At 41.8% G+C, this 20,296-nt stretch overlaps 1 protein-coding gene across 7 annotated transcripts in view; it reads left to right on the top strand.

Moving 5' to 3' along the window:
- PTPRA (protein tyrosine phosphatase receptor type A) overlaps positions 1-20,296 on the top strand; it is a 159,295-nt gene that overhangs the window by 113,120 nt on the left and 25,879 nt on the right. For 6 of the 7 annotated variants that reach the window (XM_027621779.2, XM_027621783.2, XM_035728809.1 and 3 more), the window contains 5 exons: positions 787-860; positions 1,056-1,192; positions 13,899-13,989; positions 15,343-15,419; positions 18,812-18,848. In XM_027621779.2, the coding sequence (XP_027477580.1) occupies positions 787-860; positions 1,056-1,192; positions 13,899-13,989; positions 15,343-15,419; positions 18,812-18,848 (416 nt within the window). Of the gene's footprint in view, positions 1-786; positions 861-1,055; positions 1,193-9,719; positions 9,772-13,898; positions 13,990-15,342; positions 15,420-18,811; positions 18,849-20,296 lie in introns of those variants that run through there. The other variant, XM_027621786.2, reaches the window with a different exon arrangement.

Here is a 20,296-nt window from a genome sequence, read left to right as displayed (position 1 = left end):
GGGTTGGGGACAAACCTAGGATCTAGGATCCCTGAGTCTGATGTGCTAAACTGAACCATGTGAGTTACAGAGTTCCCCTTTCTGACTTTTTTCAGGGTCCTCTAGATATTATACTCAAACAGGGAGAAAAGGCAAGGAAGGGGAACCCAGGGGAGAGAAAAGGGAGGTGCATTTGTCCTCTTCCTGCTGAAGTTACTGCCCTGGCTAATTGGGATTAACTCCACCCTTATCTTTGGTTTACGCTGCTCTCTGCTCCCTGTGTTCTTTTGCAGGGAGAAAGAGAGGGGAACCTGACACACCCCTACAATTTGTCAGGTGTCTCCACCGTTCTGCAGGAGACTTGTAGCCAGACCTGTGCCACCCAATCTGAAGCTCTGGGCTTGTCTCTGATTGCACTGGGGAAATACCAGGATTTTAGTTTGATAGGGAAATTCTTATCTCCCCTCCACTCTATTCTACCCACTTATCTGTTCCCCACCTGGTGTGGTGGTCATCTCCAGTGAGTCCTGGACTTGGAGCCACACAGAGGAGCCGTACAAGCCAGAATATACTGTTATGGCACCTCAGTTGGATTCTAGTGTGCTGAGGATGAGCAGGAACATCCAGAGGCACTAGGTCACCATGAAATGGAGTTAGCTCAGCATGTGTAGGACCTGTCTGTAAAAGAACATGTTTATTTGGTAAAGGAGATTTAGGAAGTTGAATTGATATGTGGAAATATGAAGCCAGTGATTGGTCTCTTCTGACTCTGTGCTTACTTTTTCACTATGAACATTTTCTCATTAGGTTTAAGAAATACAAGCAAGCTGGGAGCCATTCCAATTCTTTCCGCTTATCCAATGGCCGCACTGAGGATGTGGGTAAGGCACCCCTCAATGACCTGCGGAACCTTCATGGAGAAGAAAATCAAAAAATTAGGGATTTCCCCATCCTAAAAGGGGTAGAGGGAAGACTTGAAGAAAGCAGTCCTAATTCTTGGAGGCCTGGTGCATGAGGTAGAATCCCCGGTTTGGTCTCCAGAGCACCTGACCAACCTCCCCCCTTGTATACTGCAGAACCCCAGAGCGTGCCACTTCTGGCCAGGTCCCCAAGCACCAACAGGAAGTATCCACCCCTGCCCGTGGACAAGCTGGAAGAGGAGATTAACCGGAGGATGGCTGATGACAATAAGCTCTTCAGAGAGGAATTCAACGTGAGTTCTTTGCTGAGGCTGGCATGTCAGCAGGGAGGAAGGCAGACCAAAGGTCAGGCCTTTTGGGTCATGAGGTAGAAAACAGGTTTCTAACGGATTAAGAGGTGAGAAATTTCTACCAGGTTCATCTGACTCCTTTCCTATGTGATCATAGACAGGAAATGAAATAAGATTTGCCTTGCCTCTCTCCTATACCCACCCATCCATCCATCCATCCATCCACCCACCCACCCATTCATCATTGCATCTGTTACTTTGTTTAATAAATACTTATCAAGCATCTAATATGCTAGGTGCCAGGGATTTGCTTGGGAACAAAAACAGATCCAGTCCCTACACTCAGGGACCTTGCCATCTAGTAGGAAAATCCCCATAAACAAGAACAGAAATAACTGTTTAAGTTCAGACAGCAATATAGGACATGAAGGACTGGTGTGTAGTTGTAGGAGTCTATATTAAGAGGTGGCTTTTTGGAGTCTGAAACAGGGGTCCCACAGTGTCTTAAGTAACAGACAATAGGAGTAAATCAGTATAGAAATGAGGACCATGGAAGACTACCAAGCACAGGCCTCATGTGGGGTAGATTTGTATTTTTTTTTTTTTTTTTTAGTAACTCCCTTAAGGAAGCTGAACATGTTTGTGGATCTACTGGTTGGTGTGTCCAGCCCACCAGTTCTGATCCCAGTTTAGAACTTCCTTGAAGAAATTACGTTTTAATTGAGGCCTAATCATAGGCAAGGGCATTGGTAAAGGAGAGTGGGGAAGGTTCCAAGCACTGGAAATAGCAAGGGCCAAACTATCACTAGTGAGGGTGGGTAAGAGAAGGGCACATTCGAAAAATAAAGAAAGGCTATGTGTGGCTTAAGGGCAAAGGCTTGGATAGGTGGCAAGAGAGGAAACCGTGGAAGAAGACTGGGGCAAACAGTAGATGTTGTGGATTATCATAAGTGAAGTGAAAAGCCATGGACCAACCAGATTTATATTTTGGAAAAAATACCTCTGGCTGCTAAATAGAGAAGAACCCGTGGGGAGACCAGAGTAGATGCAGGGAGTAAGTAAGGGGCTTCAACAGTTTAACAGCAGAGGTGCTGATAGGTTGACATAAAGTGGTAATGATTAGAGAGAGGGGATGGACATAGAGGAACAGTTCCAGAGTTGGCTAATTCATCAACTTTGGGCATTATTAAACTCTCAGTTTCCTTTACGTCTCCCACTCAGCCATGTGTCAGCTTTGTCTCTTAGCCTAGCTCCCCTCTTGTTGCCAAAATGGCTTCCCCAGTTCTAAGTGCCACATGGAGGTATAACGAGGTCCAGTGGGAAAAGGATGACTTTCTTCCTGCGTGTCTCCCTTTTCCAGCGAGGAAAACTGTCCCAAGAGCTTCTGAAAACTTGCCTTGTTGCATGCTCCTTCTTAACTCAGTCACAAATAAGAGAAAAATAGGCTTACTGCAACTGACTCAGATCAATCCAGATCATTCCTGTGTCATGTAGGGGATAGGCAGTCAGCCCCACAGAATGGGAGCCATAGTAGCAAGGAGGAAGGGAGGAATAGTTATTGGGTAGGTGAGTCACCCCTCATTTCAGTTCTGTCACTGAAGAGCTTAGGGGAGTGGAGAGTGTGTGGTCAGAGAGAATCACTAGCTACAAGCGGAGAATAGATAGGAAGGAAGCAAGAGTTAAAGTAGGAGACCATTTACTAGGCAAGAGTTAATGGAGTAACTTGGACTCATTTTTTGGCTTTTGGAAAAATGGCACTGTTTAATGCTCATTATTGATTGAGAACATTTACCTCATCCCCCAAGATAACACCCCAGCCTTAGCACCAGAGCTAGATCCCCAGTAGGCACTCTACTGTTTCATAATCTGTAGTGCCCACCGCTTCTGGGAAATAGGGTATGTGACCCCATGGCCAAACTTCTTTTTCTGTGAAGTGAGTTGTTTGGAGGAATATTGCCTGAGGAAAGCATTCCTACTGGAATGCTTTTTACAATTTACTAATCCCTGGATGGAGGTGGTATTCCTAGAGGCACGGTAGGCAAATTGAAACAAATACTGTGGTGAGAGCCCATTGCCATGCTACCATGGCCACTATGTTCGTGGGCTCATTGGGCCAGCACTGGGGTAGTGAAGGAAAGGGCTCAGCAACATCTGCTGGGTTTTTAACAGTGAGTGCTGTCTCGTGAGCATACACATAGAGCATAAATATTGCCTGTCTGTCTTGTTCCAGTTATCCACCATCCAGGGATCGGCTTAGATCCTAACCTCCAGTGAGGTAGTGTGATACCTTACTTGAAGTTCTGTTTCCTGGAAGGATTTCTCTTTTATACTCATTCAGAGTCATCCCTTAAGTAGATTATCCCAAGGCAGTCCACTTCTACTAGAGTGGGCCAGTTTATCTCACAGAGCCATTTGTACACTAGGCTGGACTTTTTTCTTCCATTAACTGTTGATATCATTGGAAATTCATGTGTCTGTTGAAGGAGTGGCTATGTGGCAAGTGTTCTGTACACATCACTTCCATCTGGAGGTAGAATTCTTTTGGACATGTCCAAATTTGTGGCTTATGGAATCATGTGATACTTAGTTGTTGGACAGCTGAAGTCACTTGGATATCTAGTGACCCATGGTCAGGCATATAGTCTCTACCAGAGCCCAGTGCTAAGCTCAGAACATGATCTTGCTGCTAGGATCATGGTTTTGTCCCCAAATCCTAAAGTTTTTCATTATGATTTTCCTGCTCCAGCCTTAAGCACAGACACTTAGGGCCCCACAAGATCAACCAGAGCCTATTTTTCCTGTGGCCTGGGTTAACTGGACCGCCTTCTCTTTTCAGGTCACTTAATAAATGAATCAGGACACCAGCATGTGGTATATGCTGTCTTCAAAATCCAAAATGGCTCAATAAGCATCAGTCCTTCCTAAGGGATGGGGGGGGGGGAATGGACAAGGAACAGCAACATGTCTTTCATGCTGGAGGGGATATCCTGACATGCCACAGGCCTTTGACTTTGAGAAAACTTGGCAGAAGTGGCAGGCCACTGTATTTTTATGTCCAACGTGTACATCTAACATACATAAAGACCTGCTCTTCAAGTCCTTTCGGCTTGATGTCATCAGCATAGTTGTCAGGGTGATGTCCTGTGAAACAGACAAAATCCTGATGAACCAGATCACATCAGAGAGATGTCAGTATGATTTATCACTGAGGCTGCTCCTGCCACGAGAATGGGAACTGCTTCATGTTGTCTTTGTGCACCATAAAGGAAAAGAATATAGCTATTAGTCAATAGCTATATTCCAGGTACCAGGGGTTATGTTAATCTGTAGGAAAGGAGAGTGCATCTGGAAAAGCACCTGCAAATCAGCAGTTCTTCATGATTCATAAATTATAATCCACTGACATCCTTAAACACTGTCGGTCTCTTGTGCTAGTCTCTTTTGTAGCTTTCATGTGGGGAGGTGGTGATAGAAAGCATCAGAATAGCTAATACTAGTAATCACTGGGCACTCGCTTCACACCATCACTAAACTCACACATGTAAATGTACTGTCTCATTATCCTGCACCTTGTAATCTTCTGTAGCCCTTAGGACCTCTGTAACTCACCTAGAGACTTAGGACTTCTGTAACTCAGCTTAGCCTTTTGGTAAAGAGATTACTGCTCCAGCTTGCATTTGCTCTTGCTATTTTAATGGTCCTTCTTGTCCATTGGCTTAAGAGACCAGTGTGAGTATTCTGCCACTTGTTGTAGATAGCTATCCATCACGTGGCCTGCAAAGGCTCCATTCTAACTAGCATAAAATAGTGGCATTCTGGGTTCCCAGGAATTAGGTAGCTCAAGGCTGGAACCTAGTAGATCACCAAAGGTGTATTTTCCTTTACCCAGTGGAGTTACCATGGTAAATGGGTGTAGATTCTTAAGAGAAGAGGAAGAGGAAGTTCATGGTATATGAGTGTTGATGTTATGTGAAGTTCTTCCTTACACATGCCTAACATTGAAGGGTTCCAGGTCATGAACTGACCCACGCTGGCAGTTGGATGCAAAGGGACCCTTTCTCTAGCGTGGCAGTATAGTCAGGCCCCCTTAATTCACCTGTGCTGGCTGCCTCCCATTTCCATTGTTGGGAGCTTCACAATGACTTGTCCACAAATAGAATTGTCTAAGCCCTGGTGACTATGGCCTCTGAGGCTCCTTCCATCCGAAGGAAGGATGAGAATCCCATTTTGAAGCTAGTCCCTTCCACGAGCATCTCACTCTGGTGAAGACAGTCACGAAAGCACTTCTGAAAGATTCCAGTGCTTTGCTCACATGTGTGCCCTCTCTGGCAAAGCACATGTGGATCCCATCAGGGGCACAGTGAAGGTGTCTGCAGGAAGGTTGAGCCTCTTGGAGCCCCGGTAGCACTGATAGCCCCCACTTTGTGTCAAGGGTTTTCTGGCTTTTCATGGTTACCTAGCTGAATTTAACATTCAGTCCAGGTTTCACTGGCCAACCTAGCCTGCCATTTTGTGGCCAGTATCTTGAGCTGTTACATTATGTGCAGAAGAGTTAACCATATCATAAGTAGAAATTTGGCCTTATCGAAAAATGATGCTCTTCCCTCTGTGATCTAAGATCTCCAAAATCTGTATCAACAGCTGGTCCTACGATTTTTGATGATCCAACTCAAAGAATTCCTGCATTTTCCTCTAAGTATTAGCCCTTTGCTTTTCTTTTTGTTTATGTATTTTAACCTCCACATTGTGTTGTGCTTGCATCCTGATTGTCCGTGAGCAATGAGAGCTGAGTCGCGGGGCAGTTGTCTTCCTCATGAAAGCAGGGTGCAGTAGAGAGCATACTAGAGAGTTTTAGCAGTTGGCTTTCTCCAACTCCTCTGTTTCAGCACCACTGTCGTCTCACTTAAGGCCCTGGCTTTCACGTGAGCGGCCCAGGAAACATGGGATTAACATTCAGCAGCCAGCAAGATACTGAAATCTTAACCTTTGGTTCAGCAAAATACACAGCACGGTCAGAAAGGCCCTAGGTTTTGTGCTGTCTTTGGAGATAAACATTTGATGTTAGAGCTGGGCTTTTCCTTATTTCATTATCTGATATTGTCAGAGTTACCCTACCCCTTGGTTTCAACATTCCATCATCTCCTTTTAATTTGGATTCCCCTACCTCTTTCCCACCAGTTCGAACATACCCCAGGCGATTGCAAGCAGTAACTGGAGTAACTGTTGTGCAGTTGTGAACTAGGAGTGGCTTGCTCTTTCCCATCCTGAAAACTGGTTGACAGTTCCTTTCCCTTCATCTGAACCCAGTAATCAGGTTCACATCACCCACATTTCTCCCCTCAGTCTCCCAACCACAACACCTCTCTCATACAAAACTGCTAGGTCAGTTAAGATCTTTTATTTAAAAATAAGTCAACTCAAGAAAATTTAAAAAAACAAATAAAAAAACCCCCAAACCATCAATTGGGAAGACTCTGGGGAAGCTGACAGAATCAAAACCTGAGGTAGACTACCAAACCTTGGGCAGAACAGGCCCTATCCTGGTGGCTCTGGGGCCCTATAGGGAAGCCTCTGTTCTTTGTTGGTTTCACAGTCCTGAGAATCCGGTTTGGCACAGTGTGGCCCAGGTGCAGCCGTGCCTGCATCCAGCCCTGGCAGGGAAGACAACAACAACACTTAGGGCAAACACACCGATTTGTGTCTATTATCAGAATAATATGCTTATAATCATGGGGTTAGGAAGGCCTTTTTAAGCAGAACACAAGATTCAGAAGGCACAATGGAATATATTGGAAGATAATAAATACATTAAAATATTAAATATTCCTATGAAAAAGGACACCATAAAAAAGTGGCCAGCTGAGCACCTGGGGGGGTCAGTGGGTTGAGTGTCTGCCTTCAGCTCAGGTCATGATCTCAGGGTCCTGGGATCAAGCCCCTCCTCAGGCTCACTGCTCCGTGGGGAGTCTGCTTCTCCCTCTCCCTCTGCTTCCCCCACTTGTGCTCACTTACGTGCTCTCTCTCTCTGGAATAAATAAATAAAATCTTTTAAAAAAAAAAGTGGCCAACTCTGAGAAACTGTTTGCCACAGGTAGAAAGAGACTTGTTCATAATATATAGCTGCTGCAGACCTGCGAGACAGTAAACATTGCAGTAGAAAACTTAGTAGTTTACAGGAAAACAAATGGTCTGTAAACCTATGAGAAGCTCAACTACATATAGTAATCAAGGAGCTGCAGATTAAAAGTGACCATTATTTTGGGCCTATTAGATTTGAAAATTTAAGAAGATTGGTATCAGGTATGGGCAAAGATCTGAGGATACAGATATTCTTATGCACAAGTAGAGCAAGTTTAAATTGGTATAGCATTGGAAGGATGACTTGGCAATATCTATCAAATTTCAATGTTTACACTGTCTGACCTAACTTCTGGGACTCTGACAGAAAACCAAATATGTATTTGTACAAGGTTGTTCATTACAGCATTATTTATAATAGCAAAGAAAGTAAAATGAAAAGCAAATATCTATCAAATAGCAGATTGGCTAAATGATTTCTTGCATCTGTTATGAAATTCTATACTATCATTAAAATAAATGTCTTAACCTAGGTCTCTAAGTCATTGTTATGGGAGAAAAGACATTGCAGGGGACTATACCTGATATAATCCCCCTTTTAAAAAAATACTTTTTTTTTTTAAGATTTTATTTTTTTAAGTAATCTCTATACCTAACATGGGGCTCAGACTCACAACCCCAAGATCAAGAGTCGCGTGCTCCACCAACTGAGCCAGCCAGGTGCCCCCAAAAGTACTTTTTAAAGTCTGGAAAAATACTGTGAGCTATGAGCAGTGGCTTTCTATGAGGGGGGTAAAAGACATCAGAAACATGATAGGGAACTTCCACTTTTTACTGAATTACTTGACTTTTATAACAAGCATATTCTTTTCATAACATTAACTTTAAAAAGCAGTTTTTTAATATGGTAAGTGAAACTAATGGAGCTTAGCTTTAGCATAATATCCACTGTACTTTAATGAATACATAAGATATAGAATAAAGAGTTGATGTCCCCAGCTTGAGTTGTGCCAGGAGTCTTGTGATCAAGTCTCTGTGAAAAGGAATATCATTAAATGCGAAGTTGTTGTGGAGAAAAATTGGACCATGGGGGTGAACAGCTGAAGGAGTAATAAGCGTAAGACATGACAGCTGTATTCAGATATTTGACAGGCTAAAAGGAGAGTGTGCAGCTTCTCCGTGAAGCCCCACCGTGGTTGAAATTTCCAGGCGATGGCCTTCATCCTAGAGTTATAAGCTGGATTTTTTTATTGACCAGCTTTTGTCTTAGAAGCAGTAAATTTATCTAAAAGAAACACTTTAAAAAGCCACCTATTGAGGTCCCTAAAGCATGTCCGAGGTTTAAGAAAAAAGCGGCAAAATTTAGTTAGTTCCTGAGGAAAAAGGGATAGGACAGAGAAGAGAGGGAAGAGTGGAGCCAGTGAGATGATCCAGATGTGTGCGTTGCAAGATGTGACACCCTCCCCACTGCAAGTCTGCATCCTTGTAGAGACAGCTTAATTCTTGGACTTCCAGGTGGAGAAGCATGTGTGTGTATCTGGTGACAGAACTGTGTGGCATCAGAGTGAGGTGGAGGCCAAGTTGCCTCTACATTGACAAGTTGTCTTGAAATAAATGAATCAGAGCCGAAGGCCTATGGGAATCAGCAGGAACTGTGTCAGGGGCTTTGGAATTCAACAGTCCAGGGAATTGGGGGTTAAGGGTTTCCAAGGGACAGAGAACGCTCCAGCTGACCTCTGGGTTTTCCACTAGTCAGGACAAGGGAAATAGAAAAGAAATATGTATCTGGCTTTTGTGTCCTTCTAAACAGAACTTTCCAAGATGTGATGAACTTCCTTAAAAGGGAATAGATTCCCCGTCATGGCAGAGTGCTCGGGCATTGATGACTCCGAAGTTAGAGTGTCAGAGTTAGAAAAGAATGAGATGCAGCACTGTACTGGAGATCTTAGGCAGCATAATGAGGCAAAAAAAAGAAATGTATTAAGGATTGAGGAGGAAGAAACAAAATATGCATTTTTTTCAGAGGAGAATATTGTCCTTGGAGAAATCCAAATACTCATCAGATATATTATTAGAATTAATAAGTTACTTTAGCAAGGTTGATAGATACAAAAATAAGAAAAAAAATTAATGCATTTCTATACATAAGCCATGATCAAAAAATCTAATAATTTTTAAAAGATGCCATTTACAATAGCATCCAAAGTGTAGAGTACTTAGGAATAAATTTAACAAAATATTTGTAAAATCTTTGGAGAAAATTATAAAAATATTTGAAGACATAAAAGAAAAATCCTAAACTAGTAAAGAGTTAAGGTCAGTGGATTAGAAGGCTCAGTATTGTAAAGATGTCAATTCTCCCCAAACTGATATATAGATTCAATGCAATTCCAATAAAAATCCCAACAGGTTTTTTGTGGAACTTGACAAGCTGATTCTAAAATATATATGGAGGAGAAAAAGATTCAAGAATAGCCAAGACATTCCTGAAGAAGAAGAACAAGGTGAGGAGACCTGCCTTACCAGATATAAAGAGTTATTATAAAATTAAGACAGTTCTGTATTGGCGCTGGGATAGATGCATTGACCATTGGAACAAAATAGCCCCAAAGCACTCATGTGTGGATGGAAACCTGTTATGGCAGAAATGCTGTGCAGTTTGGTGGGGGAAAGGATGGTCTTCACAATGAGTAGTGCTGGGACAGTTGGTAACCCTATGGGAAGAATGAAATTGAATTCTTGTCTCATACCAAACAAAAAAACTGGTCCCAGTTGGTGTAGATACTGGAATTTAAAAGACAAAACAGTGAAACATAGAGACAATAATGGAAGTATGCTTATGATCTCACAGTAAAAAAGGATTTCTTAAGATTTAAAATGTTGATAAAGGGAAAGATCAATCAACTTGGCTACATTATAATGCAAAACTTCTGTCCATAAATAAACAAGAAAGGGCAGGCCACAGGCTTAGTAAAATATATTTGTAACGTTTGTACTGACAAAGGATGAATACCTAGAATATATAAAGAACTCCCACAGATTAATAAGAAAATAAACAATCCTGTTGAAAAATAGGGGAAACACCTGACTAGGTACTGCACAGAAGAGGGAACCCTTTTGACCAGTAAACTATGGAAAGATGGTGAACTTCATTAATAATCAGAGAAATGTAAATTAAGCCTACATTTGATAAATTTAAAGTCTGACAGTAGCAAACGTTGGTGAAGATCCAGAACAACTGGAACACTTCATATGGCTGGTGGGAGTGTAAATTGGTACAATTATCTCGAAAAAACAGTTTGGCCTTATCTGGTAAGGGTAAAGATTCTCATACTTGAAATGCTTGTACATGTGCATGAGGAAACAGATTAGTGTTTGAGACAGGATTATTAACTGTAAACAACCCAAATATTCATCAGTAGTAGAATGGATAAATAAATATTGGTATGGTCTCAAAACAGAGTGCTTCAGAGTAGTTCAAGTGAATGAACTTTGGATACCTGGACCAGCCTGAGTGAATCTTCAGAATATAATGTTGGGCAAGAAAAAAAAGCATTTGATTATGATTCCACTTTTATCAAAAAATAGACTGAACAAAAAATATGTATATTGTTTGAGGATACAAAGTATATGGTATACAGATAAAGTGATGATAACACAAAATTCTAAGTTTACTTGTGGGAGGGGAAAAAAAGAGGCTATGAAGAGAAAGGGCCCAAAGAGAGCTTCTAAGTTAAGTTGTACGATGGATATCCTTCTTTTTTATAAATGTAAAGATTGAAAAACAATTTTTTAAAAAACTTGACATTTTAAAAAAATGATTTCATACATAGCCTTATCCCCAGTAAAGGCTTAAGCAAGGGAAGAAATGGTCTTTGATGCCACCTAGTGTTTCTAGAGATTTTAACATCTGGTAGCCTTCTGGATCAACTGCTTGTGCCTAGCTCTCTGAGCTAGGTTTTTCAGAGTAGAAACTAAAAGAATAGGGTTCACCTTGTTTTCATCCCTGCCATAGGCTCTTCAGTCTGACCCTTTGCATGTAACACCAGGTTCTCTAGAGCAAGCCCTTTGTTTTCTCTTGCCAAACAATGGCTCCTGTTTTCTTCCTGACTTTCCTTTTAGGGGTCTCAGCCTGGGTGGAGACCCTAGTTTTTCTTCATCAAGACTGTGGGGAGCTAGGAATGCTGATAGGACTATGAGGTGTGGTCATTGTCGTAACTGACCCCGGAGGACTATTTTCAAGAGTCTTGCTGTCACTACTTCTTTTCTACATCGTTTTAGACAAGAGTGTACAGGGAAAATAATGCCTCTGGCTTAGTTATGAGGGCATTAAAAACTTGTATCTCATCCTGCCCTGCACCAGGGCGGAAACCTATCGTAATCTACCTTGTCTGGAAGAAGGCAAACCAAAGGTGAATTGGGAAATTCCAGTCTTAAGTAAGGTCTCTGTTCTGTGCATAAGAGTCCAGCCCAGGAAACTCTCTTTTCCCCTTTATGTATTGGCAGCATAGGGTCCAAGGAATTGCCTCTCTCAGTAAAATGACATACAGAACCAGCAGCATTTTACCTCTGAAAGGAGACTCTCTTGAGTAACTGAAGGCAGACGGACTATGAGACCCTGACTCCTATTACGGTCTTCCACTTTAATTTCTCCTACCATTATCTTGCTGGTTCCCAGGAAATGTATTTGCTCCCTTCTTAAAGCTTTTGCATTTGTCTGGAAAAATAAGTTGCTTTTAGGCTGGCATTTCTTTTATTTAATGATATTTTTTTATTATTATCAAAGTTAGACACCTGAGAGTCATCCTTTATTCCTGTCTCTTTCTCTCCCCAACCCACCTTCCCTTCATTCCATATCTAACTCGAGAATGTATGTCAGATGCATCTTTCCTTATACCATCATCCTTCCATGTTCCTATTCTTGCCTTCCTCCTGGTCCCTTTTCCACATAGCAGCCAGAGTGATTCTTTAACATGTAAACTGGATTGCAGTTGAAAAACCTTGAATGGTTTCCTCATGCACTTAAGATTCAAACTCCCTATTCAGGGACCTACATGGACTTGTATCGTCTAACCTTTCCAAACCCCTCTCGTCCACTTCCTCTTGCCATCCCCACTACCCACATTGTCATATAATACCCTCACTGACCTTTCTGTTAGCTCACACTGCCAGGCCTTCTCCTGCCTCTAGGTCATCATAGATGCTGGTCTCTGTGCCTTGAATACTATTTTTCACACTCCTCCTTCCTCATAGAGACCTACCCTTAATCTAAATTTGGGTATTTCTTGGGCTTTCTGATACTTCTGTAATAGCATTCTGTTCTTCCATTATATTTATCATGTTATGTAATTTATGTTTTATTTGTTTAATGTCTTTCACAAGTTTGTATTGTCCTTGAGAACAAGAACCATGTATATGATTGATTCACCACTATTTGCTCTGTATTTATCCTGGTACCTAATAGGTACCTAATCTATATCTTGAAAAAACAAATGAAAAGTAATACATGAACCATAATTTACTTAACTGTTCCCCTACTGCTGAATACTAAGGTTGTTTTCAGTTTTGGGTCATTCCAAACAACGATAAATAATGTGAACAAAGAGATTTTTATTTCTTTAGGCTAGATTCTCAGAAGTGGAGTTGCTAGGTCAAAGTATAGATATTTTAAGGCTCATAAAACGTATTTCCAAATCACTTGTCAGAAAGGTTGTCTAGTTTGGAATTTTGAACTATTTCCTTTTTTGCTTTCTTATTTTTGAATATATGGAACACATAAGAGGAAAGTGGTTCAAATAGTAAAGCTTAGCTTCCCAATCCTATAAAACTAATTTATTGAATACTTACTCTGTGTTAGACTTGAGATTATGGTATTTACTTCTTATGTGGCAGATATTATTAACCCAGTTTTACAGATGAGGAAATGTGGTCCTAGAAAGTTCAACAGATTTTCTCAAGTTCATACAGTCCAGACTGTCTCATGTCAAACCATTTATTTTTATCCCCACGCTTCCCAATGCTAGCTAATTTACATTTGCCCCAAAACTGCTGCAGGTTCAATGTCCCCTCACTCTAATCCTCTGCTTCCTAACTGCTGCATCCATGTATATTCTCCCACCCACCTGCCTGTCCTTGCTTCCTTGCCGCATGATACTAGAAGCTGGGCTGTCATTCCCTTCAGGTCCTTAGAGAGGGCCTAACTCAGCTGACCATCCAGACCCCTCCTGTGTGGTTCACTCTGAGATGCTTCTCATCTTCGCATGTTAGTTAACATGGGGATAAATGGCCCATCCCTTCAGTTATGTGGCCATTCTTGTTTACAGGGGTGGTCCATTTTGACCCCGCATTGTAACAGGTCCCTAACCACACAGTAATCATAAAGAGCATGCTGCGCTTATAGTAACAGTAAGGGCGTTCCGCCCCCAGGGGATTCTTGGTGTTAAACTCTAAGGAGCTTGCAGGCTGTTTAGAGGAGAGGTGCACTCTCTGTGTTAGGCTGCAAGTGTTCACCTGGGCCCATCTTTGTCCCCCAAGTTAGGGTAGAACTTGCTGTCAGGGAATGGTGCAGCATTTTGCATGGTTGTTGTTTATCCCTATTAGTAACTTCTTCTAATTTCTCTTAACCATTTAGGCTCTCCCTGCTTGTCCTATCCAAGCCACCTGTGAAGCTGCCTCCAAGGAGGAAAACAAGGAAAAAAATCGATATGTAAACATCTTGCCTTGTGAGTGTTTGCAGAGTTTCCTGGCATATAATCTGAAACTGCATCTCTAGCCAGATTTTTTGAGGGTGGAAAGAATCTTGTGGTTGATCATAGGAGGGCTGGTAGTAAGAGTGGGGTCAAGCCTTTGGGCTAGAAGAGCCTTTATGGTCACCCAGAGTGACCCAGGTGCTCATAAAGTTCAGTCAGGGAGGTTGACCAGGTTTTTGTGGCATGCCTAAAGTTTCTCAGTCAAGAGGAGCTGTTTCACTGGAACCAGATAGGATGTGCGTGGTTGTTAATGGTGTTTTGTAGTGCTTATGGCAAAGAAATCCTAATACAGAGTTCTCTTCATAGCCCCTTCCCAGAGTTAGTCATTGCTAATCAGTTGATTTATAACTTCGTAACAGACATTTGTCTAAGCCAATGGTCTCCAGAATGGGATATATGTATAATCCAGTGGGATATGACAGCAAAATGTTTGAACTTTGCTTTGTTTTTTTTAATGGCCTTTTCAAAAAAATTTATCCTTTAAAAGAATTTCTGTTGTGTTTTTGGGTGCATAATATATTAGAGACCACTATATGAGGCATTTATAGATACTTAATGCCTTCTTATTCACGTATGAATATACGTGTACATATATTACCCATATTTTTAAAATGTAATTGGTATCCTTATTACATTGCTCTGACTTTTTTCTTTTAACAGTGTATATTGGCAGGGGCGCCTGGGTGGCTCAGTCGTTAAGTATCTGCCTTCAGCTCAGGTCATGGTCCCAGGGTCCTGGGATCGAGCCCCACATGAGGGTCTCTGCTCCACGGGAAGCCTGCTTCTCCCTCTCCCGCTCCCCCTGCTTGTATTCCCTCTCTCAATGTGTCTCTCTCTGTCAAATAAATAAATCTTTTAAAAACAAAACAATGTATATTGGCAGTTCATCTGTCAATAAACAAATACTTACTTTTTATCAACTGCTTACTGTTCCATGTTATGGATCTATCTTTATTTAACTAGTCTCTGAATGATGGTTAAGATGTGTCCAGATTTTTGCTGTTATAAATGATGTTTTTTGTTTTTGTTTTTAAGATTTTATTTATTTTTTGACAGAGAGAGGGAACACAAGCAGGGGAAGCGGGAGAGGGAGAAGCAGGCTTCCCGCTGAGCAGGGAGCCTGATGCGGGGCTCGATCCCAGGACTCTGGGATCATGATCTGAGCTGAAGGCAGATGCTTAACGACTGAGCCACCCAGGCGCCCCTGTTATAAACAATGTTGCAGTAACATCTTAATACATGTGTGTCTCTGTGCATGCAGACACAGATGTCTCAACTGGCCTGATTGTATCATTAACTGAAACATTAATTTTTTTTTTTCCCTAGATGATCACTCTAGAGTCCATCTTACACCGGTTGAAGGAGTTCCAGATTCTGATTACATCAATGCTTCATTCATCAATGTAAGGAACTTAAGCTTTTCTCATTATTACCTTGAATGACTATTGGCCACCATCTACTGGCTCCTTCCCAGCTGCACATTAGAAAGAATATTTGTCATTTCAGGTTTTCTCTGAGGAGTCTAAATTTTTTAAGAGACCAAAAAAAATTTTTTTAAGATTGTATTTATTTGACAGAGCACAGCAGAGGAGCAGCAGCTAGAGGGAGAATCAGGCTCCCCTGCTGAGCAGGGAGCCCAGTGTGGGGCTCGATCCTAGGACCCCAGGATCATGACCTGAGCCGAAGGCAGGTGCTAAATGACTGAGCCACCCAGGCGCCCCAAGACCAAAACAGTTTTTTTACAGATCAGATAGTTTCATATGTATTCTTATGCTTACCCTGTCGTCATTCCCAAAGATTTCCCATGCAAATCTAAATGTGTACTTTTCTGTAAGAGTCAGTGAATCCTTTTTGAGCTTATTCAGATAACCAAGAACAAAAGCAGGTCTTGCCATCTTTGGTAAAAGTAAGGGAGAAGAACAAGACAAGAATATCTGACACCAGGTAAGTCTGGTTAGTTATATTTAGTATGAACCAAAGCCTGAGGGGAGAGCTGAAACTGGGAGGAGGTTTTTTAGTGGTGATTTAGAGAATGTTCACAGAAATGGGCCAAGAGATTTGAATATGTTTTGTAGGCTGTGTGAGGAGCCAGTAAAGAAAGTTTAAAAAAGCGCACAAGTGAGCACAGGCTAGCAAGAGTAAGCCTGAGTACTGAAGCAGGATGTACGAAGAGAATACCTATAGAATTTGCACACCATGTTCACAGCAGCATTAATCACAGTAGCCAAAAGGTGGAATCAACCGAAGTGTCCTTCAGTGGATGAATGGATAAGTAAAGTGTTGTATATGCATATAATGGACTATTATTCAGTCTCAAAAAAGAGAGGAAATTCTGATACATGTTACAACTTTGAAGACATTCTGCTAAGTGAGATAAGCAGGTCACAAAACGACTTTAATGAGGTGTAATTCACATACCATAATTTTCACCCATTTAAACTTTACGACTCTGGTTTTTCGTATATTCACAGATATGTACGATCATCACTAGTCAACTTTAGAATATTTTCATAACCTCAAAGAAACTTGCACCTCTTACTTTTTTTTTTTTAAGGTTTTATTTATTTGAGTGAGAGAAAAAGAGAAGGCACGAGTGGGGGGAGGGGCAGAGGGAGAAGGACAAGCAGACTCCCTGCTGAGCGTGGAGCCCAACACAGAGGCTCCAAGATAGGACCTGAGCCGAAGTCAGATGCTTGACCTACTGAGCCACCCAGGCACCCCACCTCTTACTCTTAAAACATTTTGTTCACCCCAATAAGAACCTTATTGTCCATTTACAGTTAATCCCCATTTCTATGCTTGGCAATCCCTTACCAAACCCTTCTTGCAGAGAGCTAAGATCATATGGGCATCTTGAAGAGAAGTGGTACCCAGCACCATGGAATGGTGGCCACAGGCAGGGGAGAATGACACCTGTGGTTTGGAAAACACAAAGGTCCAAAAGCAAACCTGACATTGGTCACAAGAGGTGATGAAACAGACAGTGACACAGTTGGCAAGTGGGCTTCCAGCCTAGAGTCTTAAGAGGGACCAGTTTCCTCACTTACCTCTAGATGTCTTCAGAGTAGGGTCTTTAGAAGTGTTTTAATTTTTAACTGATAGGAATGTAGCTCCCCCCTAGAGCTAGCCTAGGATTTGACTTTCAGAATCCAGAGACATCTCAGGAACCAGGGAGCCACATTTTTCTTTCCCTTGATCATAACACAAGAGCAGATTTGCTTCATTCCAGTTATACCTTATTGGTTAAACAGTGCGGCCATATCACAATGTCAGCATGCGTTCATAGGGGACATATGGCACACTCTTGGTTGGGATAGGAAGCACTTTGGGGCTGGGCCCTCCCAACAGTGCTTTTAAGCTGTTCATGGCCCACATGCTCCTGTGAGAAATTAGTGCCTTCTCGTGGAGCAGGGATATGATATGGCTTAACACATTCCAAGAGTTTCTCAGTTTTAATGACAAGTTTAGTTATAAACAAATTAAGCCTTTCTCAGTTTCTGTCTTCTAATGATTAAAAATATTTGTAGAAACTTAAATTCTCCTTCTCAAGAAAAATTTTAGGAAGCTTCTTGTTACTGACTTTAAATATGTCCATCTCTCGGGGCCTAAAGCTTTCTCCTTCTGTGCTAGGAAGCAACCCTGCCCTGCTCTTGTTTCAGCTGGAATAGGACGTGGCTTCTCAGACTCAGGCCCCTTCCTTTATTCTGCCACTGCCTTGCAGACTTGTATTTCACATCGTCATCTTGGTGTGACATGGTGTCCCATCTATGAAGCTGCCTCCTCCCTCATTGCTGTCTTCAAGCAGCAGAGGGTGATTTATAATCCTTAAATCAGATGATTTTTCACTTACCTAGGACTTCTCAAGTGAACACTACGTTTAAACAGTGAGGTTGAGGGCGCCTGGGTGGCTCAGTTGGTTGGGCGACTGCCTTCGGCTCAGGTCATGATCCCGGAGTCCCGGGATCGAGTCCCACATCGGGCTCCCTGCTCGGCAGGGAGTCTGCTCCTCCCTCTGACCCTCTTCCCTCTCGTGCTCTCTATCTCTCATTCTCTCTCTCTCAAATAAATAAAATCTTTAAAAAAAAATAAAAATAAAAAAATAAACAGTGAGGTTGAAAAGATGTATAACTAAAACAATAAAAACTGAAAAAGAAAGATACTGCCAGTTGTTAGTTTTTCCGAGGCTCCTTATCTATTAAGTTACATTCCCAGGCCCCTTTGCTTCTTGTCCTCCACGACCTGTAATGGAGAACCCTGTTGTCTGACACTGGGAACTGTTCCACATACCCACAGGCTCTTCCCCGAAGGTTTTTGCACCTGAGTAAAGCATTATCAAGGAAATAACCCCTTAGAAGAAACGAACCTCTTTTCCTTCTGGATGTGGGCCCAGCTTCATCCCTGGAACCACCATAATATGCTTCTACCTTGGAGGGTTAACACTAAGACCTAGATTGTCAGCTGCTCAGAAAGCATCAGAAACAGGGTCTAGCCTAGGTGTTGGTATTTGGATGTTTTTACACCAGTGTTTATTAATAATTTTTATTATTTTTATATTTTATTTATATTATTTATATATTTTATTATATTATTATATAATTTTTTATTATAATCTTTGATTCCTGGTATCCAAAGCTAATCCTTTGGAAATTTCTAGAATGGAAATCTTGTTAATTGCCTGGACCTTTTCACAAGGGAAGCTTTGTTAACTGGTTGGGAGTCTGAAAAATTTCATTCCTATCCATTTTTGGTTCTGACTTTCTTTTTATCCCTCACTCCTCCCCCACCCTACCCTCAGGGCTACCAGGAAAAGAACAAATTCATTGCTGCACAAGGTAAAGTAATGACAATTTTTTACTTTCGGGCTTAACCATGAGTTCATTAGTGTATTTGGATTTTTTTTTTCTTCCAGATGCTAAATAGATTAATCAGAACGCAGTAACTTTTCTGTAATTACTATCACCTGAAAGAAATACAATCTGCCTTGTACATTTATAACTAAGGGCCTTCATCTTGATGACTTAGTATCCAGGGATCGTGTTAAAGAAGTCCTTTTGTGTATGTGCATAAAAAAGACTGGAGAAGGCTACACACACACACACAGACGACACACACGCATGCACACACGTACATACACACACACACATACCACAGTCTGATGAGGTCCTCTGTCTTGAGGCCTAATGGGAACCTTAGGTTCAAGCCACGCTTCTCAGTGTGAATTTGGATTCAGGCTCCAGAGAGGGTTGGCCACCTCACAGGGTCCAGGCTGGCTCATCTCCTCCCCCAGTTGTTGGGCCTGAGCTCCTCTATTATTCACAGAAAAGTGGTCTAGGAACCCTCAGAGCAGGGACCTAGTGCCATTGCCTTATACATGCTCTGCACACATTTCCATAGCTCCAAGTTTTAATAAGTGTCCTCCATCCTTGGGAGCCTAGTAAAAATATCTTGATGTTTGCTGCACTATAAAGTAATTGATGTTATTATGGCCCATCAAAGCCCATTTATTTAGCCATTCAGCAAATGTTTATTGGCCTAGGTGATAGGGGTATGTAGAGGAATAAAACAGGAGACGGCCCATGCATTTTTGGGGCCTTTAGTTGGTAGAGGACAGTTTACACCAAAATTAACGGAAGTCCTGGTAAGTGGCTATGCTGTTCAGTACAATAGCCACTAGCCATATGGGACTATTTAAAATTCAGTTTCTCAATCATACTAGTAACATTTTAAGGCTTAATAGCTACATGTGGCTAGAGACTACCATATTAGTCCAGATATGTAACATTTTCATCGTTTCAGAAAGTTCTGTTGGACAAGTACCATGGTAGAGATAAAACAAAGAAAGAGGTAAAATAAGGTGGCTGAGAAAAACCTTAGATCCTTCTTGCCCTTACAGTCTCCCACTGGGGCCTGGCCATTGCCTAACCAGGCTCTGCTTTTTCTCACCCTCTGTAGCCATCCATCAGGTCAGGTCTACCCTCTGAAGCGCAGCTCAGCTGCCACCTACTTAGTGATCGTTCTAGCACCAACAGTCATGTGCAATCTCTTCCTGTCTTTATTTGCCATGGGACCTTGTTGATGCTAAGATATTCGTTGAATTAAGGTCACCTGTCATTTTCTGATGGACCTTTTCTCAGACTCCCATCCTCTTGAACCTCTCCACAGTACTTCACACTCCTTGAAATTCTCCTGTTATTTCCTGACATTCATTTCTTGATTTTTCTCACTTTTCTAAATATTCCTTCTCTGGCTCTTATTCTTCTTTCTGCCTCTTAAATATAGT

This window comes from Zalophus californianus, chromosome 8 (genome assembly GCF_009762305.2).
Source record: "Zalophus californianus isolate mZalCal1 chromosome 8, mZalCal1.pri.v2, whole genome shotgun sequence".
Taxonomy (NCBI): domain Eukaryota; kingdom Metazoa; phylum Chordata; class Mammalia; order Carnivora; family Otariidae; genus Zalophus; species Zalophus californianus.
Note: the sequence above shows the minus strand (reverse complement) of the source record. Positions and strands in the feature narration are given on the sequence as shown.